Genomic DNA, 19,227 nt, shown 5'->3' with positions numbered 1-19,227 from the left:
ATCAGAAGTCCTTCATCTTTTGAGGTTTTAATTTTAATGATAAAAATGGTAACTTCTATGATATTGATTTGATACTTTTTCTGGATGCATTATTCTTTCAAAACTTTTCAAAGATAATTAATTTTACCTCTAAGGTCTTCCTGCATTAACTCCATTGGATCTCTTTCCTTGGGTTTTTATTATTCTCCTTGTGGAGTTTGATGCTTCTCTTTCATAGTATGGGTTCTCCATGAGTATTTGCTAATTCTAGATTGTCTGTTTATCTGTATTTGTAATTCCCAGTTTTCTGCCTACTGTGTTGTCCATAGCATGTGTCTGGTGGCTGAGAGATGGAGTGGTGTCCATGTGGGAAAATGTGCTGGCAATTTTTCCCTCTGGTGGTCAGTGGTTCCATCAGGTACTTCTCTGCTCTGGCCAGTTGAAACTCCATGCTAAATATCTTTATTTAGAAAGATTAATTTATCCATCTCTTTGAGTTCATATTTCCAGCTTGATGATTCTGTTAAGTTCAACCAGATATAATCCTAAGAAAGAGCTTCTCTAGGATCGATGAGGTTTATGAGGAAAGTAGCTGACCAATAACAACAGTCTTTAAAAAAAAAAAAAAACCCTCTGAATCTCAGTTAAGTATTAATTCAGGTGCTTTAACTGAGTTCCTTAATTTTTAAGAATTTTGGCCCAATTCTCTAAGAAAAGGGATGATTTTCCATTTTGGGAAGATTCAAACCATATTAATCCTGCTCTTTCACATCACTATGCATCTACTGGAGCCACTGGATGTGTAAGGAGATGGACTTTCAAGTGAGACAAACCTCAGTTTAAACCTCAGCTGTATCTTCGTGAGTTGTGGGACTTTGAAAAGAGTATTTAAATTCTCCAAAATAGACCCACTCTTGAACTAATAAAATTATTGTGAGGGGTTAATGTGCATAAAAAGTTTGGCATAATGCTGATATCTTATCCTCAATCATTAATAGATGTTGTGGTTGTAATTATTGTGTAGTTCCTAAAATCACATCAGAAATCTGAGATATTGTTGGCATGTTCAAGCACAAACGAATTACAATGACAGGACTTTTAGAACTCTCTGAGTGACATTGATTTTCCACTTGTGTTTAACGTGCTAGGGCTGCCATAACAAAGTACTGTAGATAGGATGGCTTAATATAAGTTTATTTTCTCATGGTTCTGGAGACTAGAAGTCACAGATCAAGGTGTGGACAGTATTGGTTTCTTCTGACGCCTCTCTCTCACTGGCTTTCTGATGGCCACCTTCTTTCTGTGTCCTGGGCAGGTCTTCCTTCTGTACACACAAACCCCTGATGTCATTATTGGTCCTCATCTCCTCTTATAAGCTCACCAGTCAGAATGGATTAGGGACCACCCTAAAGACCTCATTTTCACTCAATTACCTCTTTAAAGACTCTATCTCCAAATATTGTCCCTTAGGGTTAGGAATTTGACACATGAATTTTGGGGAGGACACAATTCAGCCATAACACCATCCCTCTTGGTTCTTACTTACTATATAAAGTAAGACCACCAGGGGAAAAAAATAGTATCTCTATAAGATCTTATGCCTTCACAAAAGTTCTTGCACTGAGATCTAGTTCTTTTGGCTTTTGAAAGGGTTATATGGGAAGTATCTAGATGAGCAAAGATTTAGTACCTTTTATGAAATTATTATTGGACCCATTTCCATAATGTTACCAAATTTCCTTCAGTGATGCAACCTAAATAAAAAATTTTTCCCCTAATTTAAATTCCAGCAGAGCTTCTATCTCCAAACAATGATAACTATAGGATTCAAAATATTTTCTTTATGCCTGACTGCCAAGAAAAATATATATGATTATGTAGCTCATAGATAAATTTTGTTCTTACGGTAATTGTTTCCTCTCCCTTGCTCCTTTCTTTAAATTCTTGTTTATTTGTTAATATTATGTTTACTATATTTTGTATCCGTTCAAATAGACACTGTTCAAATCATTATAATTAAAGGTATCTCCATTACTGCTATCCTTAATTCCGATCATGCTGTTGCAAAATGATAAAGCACTAAAAGGCAGCATGGAAGCGGGAGTCTGTGGAGGGAAACATGGAGAAAAATACCTGTAAAAAAGAAGCCAGTAAACACTCAGCAAGTAGATGCCTCATATTCATTTGCATGTCACAGCAGAAGTTGCAACACCATTGTTTGAGAAATTATTTTTTATTATGTTTCTATAAATAATACTTATGTAGAATAATTGGAAATTAATGACTACATTTTAATCATGCTTACTTTAAAACATCCACCTTATAAAATGTCTATCAGACTTTAATGAAAAATAAATTACTGTATTTACTAACCCAATATTAATACATGTATATTTAATTATGAACACATTATAAATCCAATATCTGTTATTCCTCTTTAGAGGATCATGAGTCTGCTTCCACTTGTCCTTTTCTACCCTTGGCAGAGCTGATCTTCTACTTGTTGGTTGATGCTTTCTTATTCTGTGCATCTGGTTCCCACCATTCCCAATAAGTCCAAGGTTAAGGATTCAGACCTCACATGTGAACCAGACCAGTTCTGCATCCATAGGCTTTGTCTTTTGATTTGACTCTTCATTTTTAACATGTGTCCTGACCAAAAGGGGATGTGATGAGAGACTGCAAATGGGTTAGAGCAAACCATCTCTATCTCTTCTAATGAAAACACAGAGCAATGTCTCTGACCTGTGGGTGGGTCAGCAACCCTGATTTCTACCTGACAGGAGAAGCACAACCCTCATGATGGTGCCTTTTTCCCAGAATGAAACTGGACTATGAGTCTTTGAATGTGCTGACCCTAGAGTTTCCCACAAACGTGAGGCATATTTCCATATGAATATTTTGTGCCTGTGTCTCCTGTGTCCATGTGTGTGTTCTTTATTTAAAAGGCTAAAAATCAGGGCACCTGGGTGGCTCAGTTGGTTAAGCATCTGCTTTCCACTCAGGTCATGATCCCAGGGTCTTGAGATCAAGCCCCTTGTCAGGCTCCCTGCTCCGTGGGGAGTCTGCTTCTCCCTCTTCCTCTGCTCCTCCCCCCCATGCTCTCTCTCTCGTTCACTCTCACTCTCTCAAATAAATAAATAAAATATTTTTAAAAATAAAAGGCTAAAAATCTTGAGGCTGATTTTGAGAGAGCAATACTGTTAAGTCTTACTGTGTGAGGAATGGAGGAAGATGAATAGAAGATAGGGTCAAGGTTAAGTTATGACAATAGTAGGTATCACTTACTGATTACTATATGCCAGGTGCTGTGACAATATTTTACATCGATTGTCTTCTAAAGTTCTTTGAATTATGTCTGTGGAAGCTTATAAATATTGTAAGTGCATTATCCTGGGTTATAATGTTCTTACATTGGGGAGGGATCCAGGGCCGAGCCCAGGGCTCTCATATTCCCAAATGGAAACCATTGACTTAATTTATATTGTCTGTTGCTAAGTTGAAAACAATACTCTCATATTTACAGTGTAGAAGAGGATCATGTTTATCCATCCAAGAGTTTCTGTCTCCGTCTAGATGTTGATTTGAGACATTTTCTATTTTTCCAGCTTTAGACTCTGATTTATTGTCTCCCTCTTGAAACTACATGGGTCATTTCCTTCAAATGCCAAATTCAAGAGTAAGGTCCTGTACCACCTCAAGGAATGTAGCAAATGTATGCCAACCAGGCAGTGGTCCTAGGTTGAGTTTGTAGCAGTGGACCAAACAGGTAAAAATCCCTGGACTCATGGAATTTTTATTCTAATTAAGGGAAACAGACAATACATACATTAAATTAGTAAAATATATAGACTTTTATGCTAGAAAATGTTACATGCTGAGGATTAAAATAAAGCCGAGGATTGCTGGTAGAGGGTGGGACTCATAGTATTTAACAATGTTTAGGAGAGGTCTCCCTGGAGAGGACAGGTCAGGAAAGAACTAAAGGAAATGAAGGAGCAAGTCTTCAAATATAAAAGCCCCAAAGCAGAAGCATGGTTGGTATGTTCCAGGATCATCCAGGAGGCCAGTATGGTGGGAAGAGAATGCATGAGGGAAAGAGTAAAGCCCTGTCAGCTCAGAGGACCTTGTAGGCCATTAGGCACACCATCAAAGGGAAGTCATTGTAAAGTTTTGAGAGTAGGGGTGACCTAACCTGACTTATGAATAATGGGATTATTCTGTCTGCTGTGTTAAGATCAATCTGATGATCAGACAGAAGGGAGCAAGGGGAGAAGAAGAGAAGTCAATAGGATAGCTTTTGTGATAATCCAAATGAGAGATGATGTTGGCTAAGACCAATGTAGTTCCAGGGGGGGTAGTAGAAAATGACCTGTCTGGACAAATTTTGAAGGTGGAATCAATAGGATTCTTCAGAGATAAAGAGCGTAAGAGAGGAGTCAAGGACAATTTCAAGGGCTTTGTCCCTTGGAAAATGAATGATGGAATTAAGATAAAGAAGATGACCAGAAGGGTAGGTTTAGGAATGAAGATGGTGTTCAGATGCTTGTTAGTTTTATGTATAAATCAGACATCCAAGGGGAGTACCCAGAAGGTGATTAGATTTCCTCAGGGAAGTCTGGAGTTTGTCAGCATGTAAATAGTTTTTCAAGGCAGAGCTACCTGTATTATTTGTAGGGCCCAGTGAAATATGAAAATGCAGGTCTACTTGTTCAAAAATTATGAAGAATTTCAGAACAGTGACAACAGAGCATTAAATCAAGTGTGAAGGGACTTCTAAGTGAAGGGACCTGTGTACAGGTAGCACACTCAGGGACCCAGTCCTGGTTTAAGGCCATAATGCCAAGTGTGATGATCAAGAGACCAATGAGGACAAAGCAATAGACAGATGGATAGATGATAGATAGATAGATAGAGAGAGAGAGAGAGAGAGAGAGAGAGAGAGAGAGAGATAGATAAAGAATAGATACATAGATACCTAAGGACTGAGGCCTGGGGTACATCAATATAAAAATGATACAGAGATGAGGAAGTTCCCTCAGAATTAGCTAAGTAGAAGAAACCAGCAAGGCATTTGAAATAAACAAAACAGAAACAATGGTAGAATGTTTGATAGAGACTTGGTGACAGTTCACCAGCATCTAGTCTCAGGCAGAAGAGTTGAATTGTTGCCTTTGATATTTGCTGTATCCAATTGCAGGAGAGTTTTATTGGAGTTTCGATGTTGCATGATTGGTTGATTTGGGGCCTTTACCACCACAAAACAACTGCACAATTTCACAATTTCTTTGTAAACTTATCTTTTTAAAAAAAATGTAAAGGGCGCCTGGGTGGCTCAGTTGGTTAAGCTTTGGCTCAGGTCATGATCCTGGATTATGCTCATGATCCTGGAGTCCCTGGATCGAGTCCCGCATCGGGTTCTCTGCTCAGCAGGGAGTCTGCTTTGCCCTCTGACCCTCCCCCCCCTCGTGTGCTCTCTCTCGCTCAAATAAATAAATAAATAAAATCTTAAAAAGAATGTAAATAACTTCTAGTAATGAGGTTTTGAGGTCCATTGACTAAAGCCTGGCTGAAAAGCAGAATAAAATCGATTTCTGGATTTAGGTGCCACTTTGAGGGACACACAGATGAGGGGATAGGTAATAGAAGCAGAGAAAGGCAGGCTTTAAGTGTTAACATAGCTTTCTCACTGGTCAGACTGTGTGCAAAATGGCCAAATAGAATCTGGCTGACTACAGCAAAAAGTGAGATTCAACCATCCAAGGCAAGGCAGAAATATTCAGGAGTAAATAATGAATTTGTTTCTTTTCAGATGGCACAAATCTGCCTTGGGTTTTAGGTCTCATAATAGGGTCACTTTGTTACTAAGGGGTTGAAAACTTACCAGGATGGATGTCTGAGTCTATGGAGTTCTCTGACTGACCCTTTTCCTGAAGTAATATAATCTCCTCCCTCCTCAGTTCTTCCTGGAGTTGTTAATGATTCCAGGCCGTGACCAGTAGACCCTGAATGTGCACAAATGACCCCTTTGGAGAAGAGAGAGTTACTAGAGTAGGTCCCAGAAAAGGTGTCGTGGTAGTGTTCTCCATTGTGCCAACCCTTCCTGGCTTCTCCAGAGATCATTTAAATCTGTTTCAGTGCATCTGACTCTTTCAGGTTCAAAATGTCTATGGGGTGTGGAGGCAGAGGGAGTGACAGGCTACCAGTGGATGTAACAGAAAAGATGCTCTCCTTCCTCCGGTTATTAATATTTTAGAGTGACAGGGGGCAGAAGGTGGGGCATAAAAAACAAGTTGGAAAAAAGCAGGTTACATTAACATATCCGGTACCATTGTCAGCATCTCTCAGTGGATTTATGTGGGTTCGAGGGAGTTAATATTGTTCCCTTCTGCTTTCTGGTGAGTTGTAACTTTGATGCAGAGAGCCAGTGTGTTATTCTAGAACTATAGCACAGGCAGTGAATATAGCCTTGACATCGGCAAGTAGTGTTGACTTTTGGGGCAAATTTTATTCTGTCTACTTTGAAGTAGGATTACAAAAGCCTTTCCCTTGACATCCTGTAGTTAAGGGTATAGCAGTTAGCTATTCACGAAACAAAATTGCTTTGTGTAACTGACTCACAAGCCCCTCTCTTATCCTGGATACCTGGAAGGGTGCTTTGTTAATGTCCTTTTAGATTCAAAGCCGTAGGCTAAATGATCTTTGTTGAGCTACTGCTGTTTTGTACCTTTGAGGCATTTTATAAAGATTATGTCATTCCACCCTGTAACCCTTCTATGAGAAAAGTATTATTTTCCCCCAACTTCATAGGTAAGAAATTAAAGGTCAGAGAGGAAAATAAGATCACACAGCTGTCCAATTGCCAGGGAAGTTTTATTAGAGATTAGATTGTCACCTGGTGGGTTGACTTGAGGTTTTAACTGCCCACAAGGCAACTCCAGAGTTTTCTGTAAATTTCTTTATCTTAAGAACAACAACAACAAAAACTATAAGCAGTGGTGTTCCTTTCTTACATGGCTCAGATAATTAGAATTTTCTATAGCTATACAAAAATCCATGAGTTTTCTGGAATCAAATGCTCATTTTCAATTTTCTGATATAATTTCTACATTTATTTTTAAATATGGGAGATATTTGGAATGCAAGAATCGATGATGCTGAAGATTTAGTTTCTCTAGAGTGAGAACAGGTGGCATTTTTATTTCTTTGTGTGTTTTGCCATTGTTGCTTTCACTGGGGTTATGTATATATGACTTTGTCATTTCATTAAATATTCAAAGATGAAGTTCAAAAACTTAGTTTACTAACACTGCAATGCCTTGTAACAAAATTTGGGCCACTGTAAGTTTTTGGATTTTAGGTACAGTTTTGTATAGATGCTTTTTCTGTATTAACTTCACATGAAAATTTTTCAGAAGCTGTTTTAAGAGAGCACATAAGTAAAATTGGCCTTTTGGTGTAATTTGAAAGCATAGTGTCTGATGGAGAGCTTGGCCACTAAGCACAGTACTGTCTAATCCTCATGTCTTTTTTATTACATCTTCCATTGAGTTGGTTTGCCTAAAAGATAGACTGCAGTAACATATTTAATATGGAAACTAGCAATCCAAAACCTTCTTCATGCCTAATATTTAGCAAGATCATCTTATTATATATTACAAAAATGATTCTGAATCAGGGAAGAAAATTACCATTTATATTTATGGTAGCAGAGAAAATTTACAAGGCTTTCAAAATAGAAAGGTAATTATGTATTATTTAGACTAGTAGTATACATTTTAGCAAGACCAACAGATTAAGATTTTTGAAAAGAATCCAGCAAATCAGTGTGGGTGTTCCCATCATTTCACGTCGGTTTGACCGTAGAGGTTTTTTGTTGTTGTTGTTGGTTTGTTGTTTGGTTTTTAAGCTAAATTGAGTTGGCAGGGTCTGACTGGGACAAAACTGATGGTTACCTATTTGAGTGGGCTTTGGGATATTTATGTCTATGGTTTGCATTCGGGGGTATTGTTTGCCTACTTTAATGTCCTTTCTCTATAGCCTATTTTCTACATAGGCTTCCTGCAGAAATGCTAACTGGAGAGTAAGTAGAAATTTAGAGAGGATTAACTAACACTTTGAAGTTTATAAGTATTCATAATAACAAGTTGCTGAAAAGTAGATGGACAAGCTTAGGGGGATTTGAAGGCACATATCCATATTTTATCAGGACTTTCTTAATTGTAGATCCTTGGTTCTCTCAAATTTAACATGGGGTTTCACTTATTGGCAGAAGAGGTCAGGACGTGTAATAATTTATCCCTTTGCTGAGGAATGTATTTGACTCATGTCTCTGTTGAAGCTAATATGCATGAGCCCAAGCTAGAATCTGGATTCATACCTCATCACTTTTCATTTCTTAAAATGTCTTCTACCTTATGTTATAGCCATTGCTGATGTCCAATTGACAGAGTGGAAAAATTTGGAAGGCATGTTCTGTATGATTTGTGTAAATCAGATCTTGTGGAAAACTGTTCTTCTTGAAGAGCTTTATATACCTAAGAGTAATGAGCAGTTTTTCAGTAGTTTTTGTATGTAGAATCTTGTATAGTTTCTTAGAGGTTTATAAGGAAAAGAATGTAGGTTAAGCCTCTAAGGAAGTTTAAACCCTACTTGTGCATTTCATAATTTACTACAAAGGTCATATAAATCACAGTTGTAATTACATATAAGTCACAGTTATAATTACGTAGTTATGCATTGGTAAGTGTTCCAGTGTATTGATTTTTCAATGCATTAGTGCTTAGAAGTAAAATAAGACACCATTATAACATTATAGTTAAGGTAAGACTTATCATGGAGGACTTCCTGGAGGAAGTGAACTTTGAAACAAACCCATCTATATCGCCTTGTTGAAGGGTATTCCTATACTCACAATGAGGTCGTATGCAAAGGACTGCCTTGGTGATAGATGAACAGCAAACTCAGTAACCAGCTTGGTGTGATTTCATAGACAAGGGTAGTCTCTTAGTACTAGTGCCTGAAGTTCTTCTCATTGTTTGGACAGTTCTTTACCTCACAGCTTTACCCTCTGTTAAGAGAAGTGCTGATTCAGGTACTTACCTTTGAAGGTGAATGTTTTTTGATCCCTTATTTAACAGGATACAATTAGTTTGGGTCCTGGGGATTGCCTGATACAATGTGACACTTTACATTTTCAGAAATATTGTTAGAGTGAACAGATATTAACGAGGATCCTAGATAGGAGGAAGGGAACCTCTAAGAGCTTCTTTGTGGCCTCAGTATTCCAAGTTATTTGGGGGAAATTATACTTTGAGCTCAGGACATGAAAACTGGAAGTAGGTTAGAGGTTTTTATTTTTGAAGATGTGATATATACCTACAAGGGAATATTATTCATTCTTAAAAAAGAAGGAAATCCCACAATTTGCATCCACAGGGATGAATCTGGAGGACACAATACTAAGTGAAATTAGCCAGACACAGAAAGACAAATACTGCATGATCCACTTATATGTAGAACCTTAAAATAGACTCATCAAAGCGGAGTGTTGAACAGTGTTTGCCAGGGGGAGGGGAAGGAGGAAATGGAGAGATGTTAGTCAAAACACATGCAGTTTCAGTTATGCATGGATAACTTCTGGGGATCTAATATGCAGCATGGCAACTATAGTTTACAATACTGCGCTATAGTCTGGGAATTCACTAAGCCGGGTAGATCTTAAGCATTCTCAGCACAAAAACATAAAAAGGAACAATGAAAGAAAGTGGTAACTAAGTGAGGTGATGGCTATGTTAATTACTTGAGAGCAAAGATCATTTCACCCTATAGTTGTTTATCAAAACATCGAGTTGTACACCCTAAATATACAATTTCTGTTTTTCAGTTATAACTCAGTAACACTGAGAAATTTTTAAAAAAAGATTAAAATGCTATCATGTCTGTTTTCATACCATAATGAAAAAGCCAAAGTGATTTTAAGTTTGGCTTTTTCAGCTTGCTGACCTCTAGATTCTAGGAAGAAGAATCTTCCAGAGAGACTGCTCTTTTTAAGTACCACAGCAGTCAATTTCAGTGCATTAAGTGTAAGGAATGAGCATAGGAGGAGAATTTTCAAAATGCAGATGCCAGAACACTATCCCCAGAGGGCATATTTAAATTTTGGAGGAGAGTCATGGATTTTGTAAAAGCACCCGTGTTTATTTTGATATGATGCCACCATTGAGAAACCCTCTGGAATTGTCCTTGGGGTGGCGGGTGGTATTAAAAAATCAAGCCTGTATGGAATGTTCATGAGGTTTATCAGGTTTGATAGCTGAAATTAAGTCATGATGTGAAGATGCAAATGCCAGCATTAGTCAAGCAATGGTGGGCAATAATGATGTTCTGGATGTTCACTCCCACTCATTTCCACTATAACCTTCTAGGCTAAGTTTATTGTTAAAAGAATTACACTTGACCCTCTAATACCTCTCTGAAGAAGGGATGTGTGGCATTAAATGTTACTCTTTGGCCAGAATGGTTTTGGTTTCTTTTCTTATATATGTTTAAGTATAAACTAAAAAGGAAACTAAACTTCCTCAGCTTAGTTGTTTGTGTTTGTTTTAAGGAATTAGGCTCCATAAACAAGACAACTTTACCCATATTTGCAGGTAGGGATAAAGAATTGCTTGACTGTTATTAAGGGCAATTTCTGTAAGTACCTTCTCATGCACCCTGAGCAGAGAAGCTGCGATTGTTACAGAAAATGGTTGTGCTGTTTGCTTGATGTTAGATCAGGCTCGCCAACACTGATTCTTTCTTTTTTCCTCCCCTCAGATGTACATCCAGACAACAACACTTACTGTCTCCATGAGTTTAAGTGCTTCGGTGTCTCTGGGCATGCTGTATATGCCCAAGGTTTATATTATAATTTTTCATCCAGAGCAGAACGTTCAAAAACGCAAGAGGAGCTTCAAGGCCGTGGTAACGGCTGCCACCGTGCAAAGCAAACTGATCCAGAAAGGAAATGACAGACCAAATGGAGAGGTGAAAAGTGAACTCTGTGAGAGTCTTGAAACCAACAGTAAGTCATCTGTAGACTTTCCGATGGTCAAGAGCGGGAGCACTTCCTAACAGATGTACGTTGAACATTCTTCTAGTCTGGGGGACTGTGCTACATGGTTTCAGGGGCATAGTGCGACTCGCACACCATGAGACCATCATGGCAGTGAGAACCATTTGGTTAGAACCCAGCGATTTCAAGGCGAGTGGCTCTTCTCCAGAGCATGACCGTGCACACAAAATCTCTTTTACAAAGTATGACCCTCATGGCTCCCTTTTGAGGCATTACCAAGCATCTGAAGCTGGAACTATCTTCTATGTATAAAATTATCTTTTGGCACTTAGGAACTATTCTCCAGTCTCTGTTAGTTCAACTTTGGTTGTTCTCTGCTGGTTTATTGGTTGCTCAAAGATCTTAAATAAGTGATATGGTACATAAGTATTTAGGGAAATGAGAAAACTAGTGGGTTAACATGTTAGGTTAAATCATAGTTAATACTTATTTCCCCCAAGTGGCCCCTTCTTGGTTATATTAAGATAGTTAGAGCTCTTCTCTGAAAACCTCATGACCCTGAAAATAGGGTCCTTCTTATCAGCCACCGAACCACTCGTCCCCTCCTCACTCACCTTCCTCTTCTCTCTAGTCACCCCTGAAGGAGCTCACGACACCAACACGCCAGGACCAAGCTAATCCAGCAGCGTTTAACTGGTCCATTTTGGTATCTATGGAAGAATAGCAAATAGGTTGAAGATCTGTATTGTAAAATACTAGATAGCCGAGTAGAGTAAAAAAAAAAACATACAATCTTTACATTACTAGTTTCTGTAGATGGATCAAAAAGATATGAAAGCCAAGGTTCTTGCATTAGACCTCAGGCTTCCTGTTTTTGGGAAATATAGCAACCTATTTAATAATTAAGGATAAAACCCTATGCAAAAATACTCTTAACTCTCAGATTCCTCCCAGCAGGCTGTATTCCCTATTCTCTGTACTTCTGACATGAAATACAGGGAAGATTAAGTGTGGATTTTATCTGATGTAATTATTAAAACATAAACCTTTTCTTACATCAAGATTTCCAGATGAACGTTGTCTATTCTAATGCCCCATATGCAGAAATGGCCTTAGAAGATAAGTATTAATCAATGAAGCTTACTGACTACAATTACTATTAGACTTCTTGGAATTATTGGTCAGATTTTCTGGGAAGATTGCCTTCAGCTCACTCATAACCAAATTTAGTCACTTGCACATAAGGAAGCCTTTTAAGAGTTCCACAAACACTCCCCACATATTCACCTTTCTGCAAACAGAAACTCTGAAAAGCTGCGAGAGAAGTCACAATAAAGACAGGTTTTGATAACAAATCATTATAATCATCTCTGATTATAGGTAAGCAATTTAGTCATAATGGGCCTATTTGGTCTTTTAGCAAAAGAAGCACTATAACTACTATCAAAGGTGTCGGAGTTCAGTGCGTGTGATTTGAGGGCAGAATTTTATCTGTGTTTTTCTACCTCAAAAGCATCAGTGCACACAGTTAAAACCTGTTGTAGGATGCCGGCAAACTGCTCTTGGCCGCTCTTGGCGCTTCTCACCACGACTCACCAGAGCCTACAGTTGGACTTGTTTTTTAGCAACACGCTAGAAAACCTGATGTTATATGGTTGCAAATGGGAACAACCAAACAGACATTGAAATAAATACTGGTCATCCCAGACTCACTTCTGGAAAGTGGTAAGAGAAAAAAAATTAATAAATTTTCCTACTCTTTTAAAAAAAATAAATAGGTTCCCTGAAGAGGAATAGTCCCAGCACTGATAAAGACTAATCCCATATTTAATAGAAGTAAGTCTCATATGCTTTGTTTTCCTTCTATTATTTTCTGTTGATATTGAAGTAGAAATTCTATAGCAAGAATGCATTTCCCTATTTTCTCTGAAATAAGAATAAAAGATCATAAATGTGGGGCCTGTATGGGAGGTAAGCCTATACTCTGCTGTAGGAGTCAGGTGCCCACTTTTGGAAGGTAAAAGAAAGTTCAAAAGGTCAATCGAGATTAAGTGGATTACTACCTGAAAGACGGTTAAATTGTACTTTGGCAACTTTAGTACGTTCATCTTTTAAGTAGTTTGGATTTGAATAAATTGGGTCCAGATGAGTGATTATAGTTGACACATTCAGGAGAGACAGTGCATGAAATCTTCACACATCCTTCCGCCAACCCACTGCCGGAACCACTGTTGATCTTTGTTCACTTGCATCACCAGGGATCGTGGACTCCCTGCGTCCCTGTTACCTTGACTACACGGATCAGTGGTTTTGAGGCGAGAGTCTTCTAAAATCACATTCCCTACAAGTATCAATAACCCTAATAACTTAAATGCAATATTTTTCTTCTAAAATGTGTCTTTTTTTTTAAAGATTTATTTATTTATTTTGAGAGAGTGAGAAAGTACATGAGAGCGGGGAGGGTTAGAGGGAGAAGTAGGCCCCTCGCCGAGCAGGGAGCCCGATACGGGACTCGATCCCGGGACTCCAGGATCATGACCTGAGCCAAAGGCAGTTGCTTAACCAACTGAGCCACCCAGGCGCCCAACTCTAAAATGTGTCTTATGTCTTTAGAAGTAGAACTGAATATTGGAACTTTGTCCTTTAGCTGTCTGTACCTAAACTGTGCCTCCTCAGATTTTTTTCCCCAAAGATTTATTTATTAATTCTGGAGAAAGAGGGAGAACTGGAGCGACGGGAGGGGCAGAGGGGGAGCGTGAGAGAATCCTCAAGCAGACTGTGTGCTGAGCACAGAGCCCGAGGTGGGACTCTACCCCAGGACTCCAAGATCATGACCCCAGCTGAAATCAAGAGTTGGCCGCTCAACAGACTGAGCCACCCAGGCACCCCGTGCCTCCTCAGACTTAAAATGCCTCCTCTGGGGATGGGTGGAATCTGTTCTCAGTAAATCGAGCGAGGTCTGGTTAATCCACTGGAACAATATCCATATTGCTGTATTCTCATACCTTCTGCTACGAGACTTGTGACAAGTCACCATTACAGTGACACGGGAGAAAGTGTTTTGTAAACTACATATCACCATATAAATAAGGTAGAAGTGTCATTGCTGCCTTGAAAATGTAGTTTGCTCTATCATTAATAGAAAAGATTGAAATTCAAAAACTAGTGTTTTAGCATCCCTCTTTCTTCTTCTTTTTAATCTGTGAAGGATTTGGGTAATTATGGCTGCCATTCCATTGTTGTGGGATTTTTTTTTCCTGACCAAATAGCAATGTATTTATGATGTACATGCAATGCTTCTCCTTCGTGGCCATGGAGCTCTCTAAGTCCATTACACTTAGAAACTTTCATCTTAAAGATTACTTGTTAATGCCAGAAATTCTGGCCACATATTTAAGGTTTTAAAGCTTCAAAATCTCCACAGAATAAATGTAAGTAATATGAAGCTGGAAGGGAGACCAATGAGTCCATGTTAATTACTGAATTTGCAGAGTGCTACATTTCACATAAAAAAGGTCAAGTGTTGTTTCATAAAAGTGTGTGGAAAGGGAGTTAGAAACAAAGTTGATGTGTATGAATTTATCAACTCTGTCCAATTAACAAATGCTGTAACATGGTATTCCTTAAGCAGTATTCATGAATAATTCATGAAAACAGCTGCTGCTAAAGGTGGAAGTGCTTTCTCTAGCTCATGAACACAGTGTGGTGTCCACAAGGCAATTCACTATTGCTGTATTCCAAAACGGATCGTCATAGAAGTCTATTCATCTCTGCTATAAAAACTCCCTAGCAGCGCACATGTGCATCTCTGATATATTTCACTCTGTAATACTTCCAGGATAAAGATTCTCACGAGGCTTCTGCCTTTCACAGTTTGTCTCTCATCACTGTTTTCCCATTGACTAAATCATCCGTGTCCATAGCCTTGCATCCCTTTTTCTTAGAAAAATTAAGATGACTTTCCTTTTGTAAATTATAGTCAGAGTTCTCAGTAGAATTCTACCATCTTTTTCCCCGGGGATAACTTTGAAGAGTTCAAAAAATGAAGTATGAATCTTTAATTAGCTATAGAGTCTTGAAGTTGGAATGATCCTTGAATGGTCTGATCCAAATCACCTTCTGTTAAATTAACATCTTCTGAATATCATCTTCCTCAAGGTCTTTTTTGGCTCTTGTTCTTCTGTTTCCACCATAATTTTTCTTTCCAGCTATTTACAAACTTGATAAATATTTCCTACATTTTTAGCTACTTTTGAAGATACTGAAGAGGGCAGGGCATTGAACCACCATTTCTAAGGGTTGTTTTTCTAACTCTTACAACAGTTTTTCTTCATCTTTCTTCAAAAACTATATGAAAATCCTTCAAAAAGAGAGTTGACGTACAGATTTTGCTTTCTTACAGGGAATTTAGAGGTATATGAGAGCATTATAGATTTAGAAATTTAAAAAAAACTTTTTAAAAAAGTACACAAGCATAAAAATCATTGTGTTTCATTTCACACCAAATGGAATATCACGGACAGTTAGCCTTGTGGAAGGGGTGAGTAGGAAAGTAGGATTCCATATTTGTTCTGCCACACACAGCTGCTCCCCGACAAACCTACTCCTCCTTCATCCTCACAAAACCCCAATGTTGTGGATTTTGGACTAGCGATGAAACTGAGGCCCAGTGACTTGGTTCACCAATCTTTTTCTAAACTCATTTTGTAGGGAACAGAATGTAATTTAAAACCAGATCTAAAACCTACTTCCTTTCTGTGTGCCACAATAAAAACCCTTCTAGAAGTATGAACGATGGAGATGAGAGAAGCAGATATGTCAGCTATTTTTGGCATGAAGCTCATAATAGTCAATGAAATCGAAAATAGTAAAAACATGTATGATTAGTACTTCCTTAGACTTTCTGCATTTATTTTTGTAATTGTGAACTTTAGGTGATCTCAGCCTCAGGTAAGATCTTGTCTGGTCAATTATGATGTTGATGTGAACTAAAATGGAATGAGTCTGATTGCCAGTCCTACGCTTCCAGAGGAGGAGCTTTATAATTTGCTTATTTAATGTTCAAAAACTAAATAATTACCTAAAAATCTGTTTCCTTATGAATTGGATTTATGTAGTGAAATACATACATGTTTAGCATTTTTTCTTACAATTATGCATTCTGGAATTCCACCAAAAAATAGGACATCACATTTGAATTTTAGAACAGAGATTTATCCCATCACATCTTTAAAAAAAACCGAAGGAATTATTTGGACTTAAGTTCACATTCTTGGAAAATTTAAGCATGAGTATAAATTTGACTTAGAATACTTTGTTATTCATATCTTTCTAATAATCTTACAATAATAAGTTTTACTTTATAGTGAGTTGGTACCAGAACAATTAAATATATATTTCCTTCTTTGAGTCTTTGTTTTTAAACATCTTCATTTGTATCCTTTGATTGAAACCAGAGCATAAATATGTATTGGCAATATACATATTTACAAATATTCTATATACTTCATATTTTACTACGTTCACTTCTACAGTCTAAAAGTATTATTTGTTTTTAAGGGGTGCATGGGTGGCTCAGTCGGTTAAGGGTCCAACTCTTGATTTCAGCTCAGGTCATGATCTCAGAGTCATGAGACCGAGCCCCATGTCACGCTCTGCACTGGGTGTGGGGTCTGCTTAGGATTCTCTCTCTCTTCCTCTCCCTCCACCCCTCTCTTCTCTCTCTCTCTCTCTCCCCCCCAAAATAAATAAAGAATAATAATAAATAAAAGTATTATTTGTTTTTAAGTGGAAAATACTCATTCTCAAAGCACAACTAGTTATAATTACTTAGCTGTTTTGGGTTATCAAATCAGACTCAAAGCATTGAGGTCTTTAACTTAGGTTGTAAAAAATTATTTTTTGTCTTTTACGGGATACATAATTTATGTGTTCTTTCATTTTTCACATTGTGTATCTTTGTTAGTCAAAACACACATTTAAATTGAATTTCACCTAAATTTATTGTAATTAGAACTTTTCCATTTTTGGTTTCTGCTAAATACTATAGACAAGACTAGTGGTTTTATAGATTAAAACTGTTGGTGCATTATTATTCCTGTGATCTCTGAATTCCTACTACATGGTTTAAAAAATAAGTAACATGTTGTAAAAATGGAACATCATAAAAATAGTGATTATAGGATTTGAATTTTAAAATCATTTTAGCAAAATAATTTATTTTGATGTGCTATTAATCTGTTTTAATTTGTCTTAACAGCTTCCTCTACTAAGACAACATATATCAGCTACAGCAATCATTCAATCTGAAACAGGGAAATGGTACAATGTGAAGAAATCTGGTATGTGATCTTAAACAATAAACATGACATCGCCAAAACTCACTCCTGGAGATCTCTGTAGACTACAATCAATCAAATCAATAGTCAATCTTGTAAGGAACACAAAGTAGCCATGAGCCAAAAGTATCAATAACAGAGTGAAAAAAAAACCCATTTTATACAGTACAACCAATGAGTGTCAAGCTAAAGTATTGCTTACTCATAAGCAGTTAAAAAAAAAATCACAAAAGGAAAACTAATGTTAGCTTGTGAAAAAAAAATGCTGTTGAAATAAACCATGTCTGATGTTATTCTTGTATTTTTCTGTGATTGTGAGAACTCCCGTTCCTGTCCCACCTTGTTCAACTTGTATAAGACAATGAATATGTTTCTTGTAATGGCTGACTGGATTGAAGCCCTGGGTTGTGCTAAAAATAAATGCAATGGTTGACGCATGCAATTTTTTATACAAATAATTTATTTCTAATAATAAAGGAATGTTTTGCAAATGTTGAGAGTTGTTTCTCGTTCCAGTTTTAAAGCCAAGGAACACTCTTTCCAGTTGGCACTTCTGCTGTTAACTCCTGATGTAAAAGCCCATGGTAATATGATTTCCTCAAGGATTGTGTCTTTGTACATTCATGCGTGTATGAAGAAGACTGTCTTTTATTCCTCTATGAAAAAGCGTTATTTCTGTAAGATTCTGTGACTATTTCAAAATTGATGTGGTAACTTTTCATAGTAATTGCTTTTTTTATGAAGAAACAAGCAATAGCTTGAGGTAAATTGCTTCAAGTATTCTAATTAACAAATAATGAGTTAAATTTTACTATGGAGAATGTAATATGAAAATCACCGTCAAAAGTATATGGAAGGGTCACTGAAATCCTCCATGATCTAAGTCAAAACTTTTGCACAGTGAAATATTTCAAGGTATGTGCTATTAACCTTTTCTCACCTGGGCCTGGTATCCATTGAAATCAGTGAAGTAATGGGCCTTACCCAGTACATTCCTCAAAGCCCAGAATTAGCATATTTATTTCCTTGGCATCACTAAAGAAACCACAGTTCAGATAACATGTCAATGCTTTCTTATTTTCCAAATGAAAACATTCGTTGGTTCGTAGCACAGTATCATTAAAGAGAGAAAACAGGAAGCCTATGTCATGCTAATAAACCATGCTAGGATGGTTAAAAGGAGCTTATTAAAGGCTTTCAAATCTGTTACCATTTCCATCAGGGGCTCCTCAATTCTATACAATCCCAGACATCCATCAAGTCAATGGGTCTCTACAATCATTTTGTTAGTAAATGTTCTCTCTGCTGAGTTAGCTTGGATGGCTCATTGCACTCCTTATAGATATAAAGAACTATGCCCTGTAGCTTCAGCTCAGATATTGACAGTCACCTTATTCAATAGAGAGTTGCTCCTTCATCACGTAGTAACATTTCCTAGATACCTACAGAGACAGGAAGCTACATAGAGAAGGAAGTGTGTACTTATTGGCCTTTTGTTCAGTTTCTCCTAATAGTATTGGACAATATTTAAATGAAGGAGTGAGGGCATCATTTTGAAAATTTCAGATAATCTGAGTTACTGATAAATACAATCCTGTAATCAGGATTCTAAACCCACCTCTAGGTGTGCCTTTCTAGATAAAACATAGTTTAAAACAAACTCATAGCTGCACATTTAGTAATATTTTATTGTGCCATGTATCTGAGAATCAATAGCCATACCAAGAAAAGTAATTATAATTTTTTAAGTTGACAGTTTTCTTTGTATTGGAGATTATTAATGGCTTTTAAAATTTTTTACTTAATTTTAATTAGTAAATATCCATATGTTTGGTTGAGAAAAATGCTTGAATT

At 37.3% G+C, this 19,227-nt stretch overlaps 1 protein-coding gene across 7 annotated transcripts in view; it reads left to right on the top strand.

Moving 5' to 3' along the window:
* The window catches only part of GRM8 (glutamate metabotropic receptor 8), a 752,293-nt gene extending 734,489 nt beyond the window's left edge, over positions 1-17,804 (top strand). For 5 of the 7 annotated variants that reach the window (XM_073898610.1, XM_073898613.1, XM_073898614.1 and 2 more), the window contains 2 exons: positions 10,798-11,044; positions 17,295-17,804. In XM_073898610.1, coding sequence (XP_073754711.1) covers positions 10,798-11,044; positions 17,295-17,344 — 297 coding nt within the window. In that variant the 3' untranslated portion in view covers positions 17,345-17,804. Of the gene's footprint in view, positions 1-10,797; positions 11,100-12,813; positions 12,872-17,294 lie in introns of all 7 variants that reach the window. The other 2 variants (XR_012380142.1, XM_073898612.1) reach the window with 2 other exon arrangements.
* The last annotated feature ends 1,423 nt before the right edge of the window (positions 17,805-19,227 follow it).

This window comes from Callorhinus ursinus, unplaced genomic scaffold (assembly GCF_003265705.2).
Source record: "Callorhinus ursinus isolate GAN/ISIS: 27379988/994484 unplaced genomic scaffold, GSC_fseal_2.0 scaffold12, whole genome shotgun sequence".
NCBI lineage: Eukaryota > Metazoa > Chordata > Mammalia > Carnivora > Otariidae > Callorhinus > Callorhinus ursinus.
The sequence above is the reverse complement of the archived record's forward strand: the minus strand, read 5'-3'. Positions and strand labels throughout refer to the sequence as shown.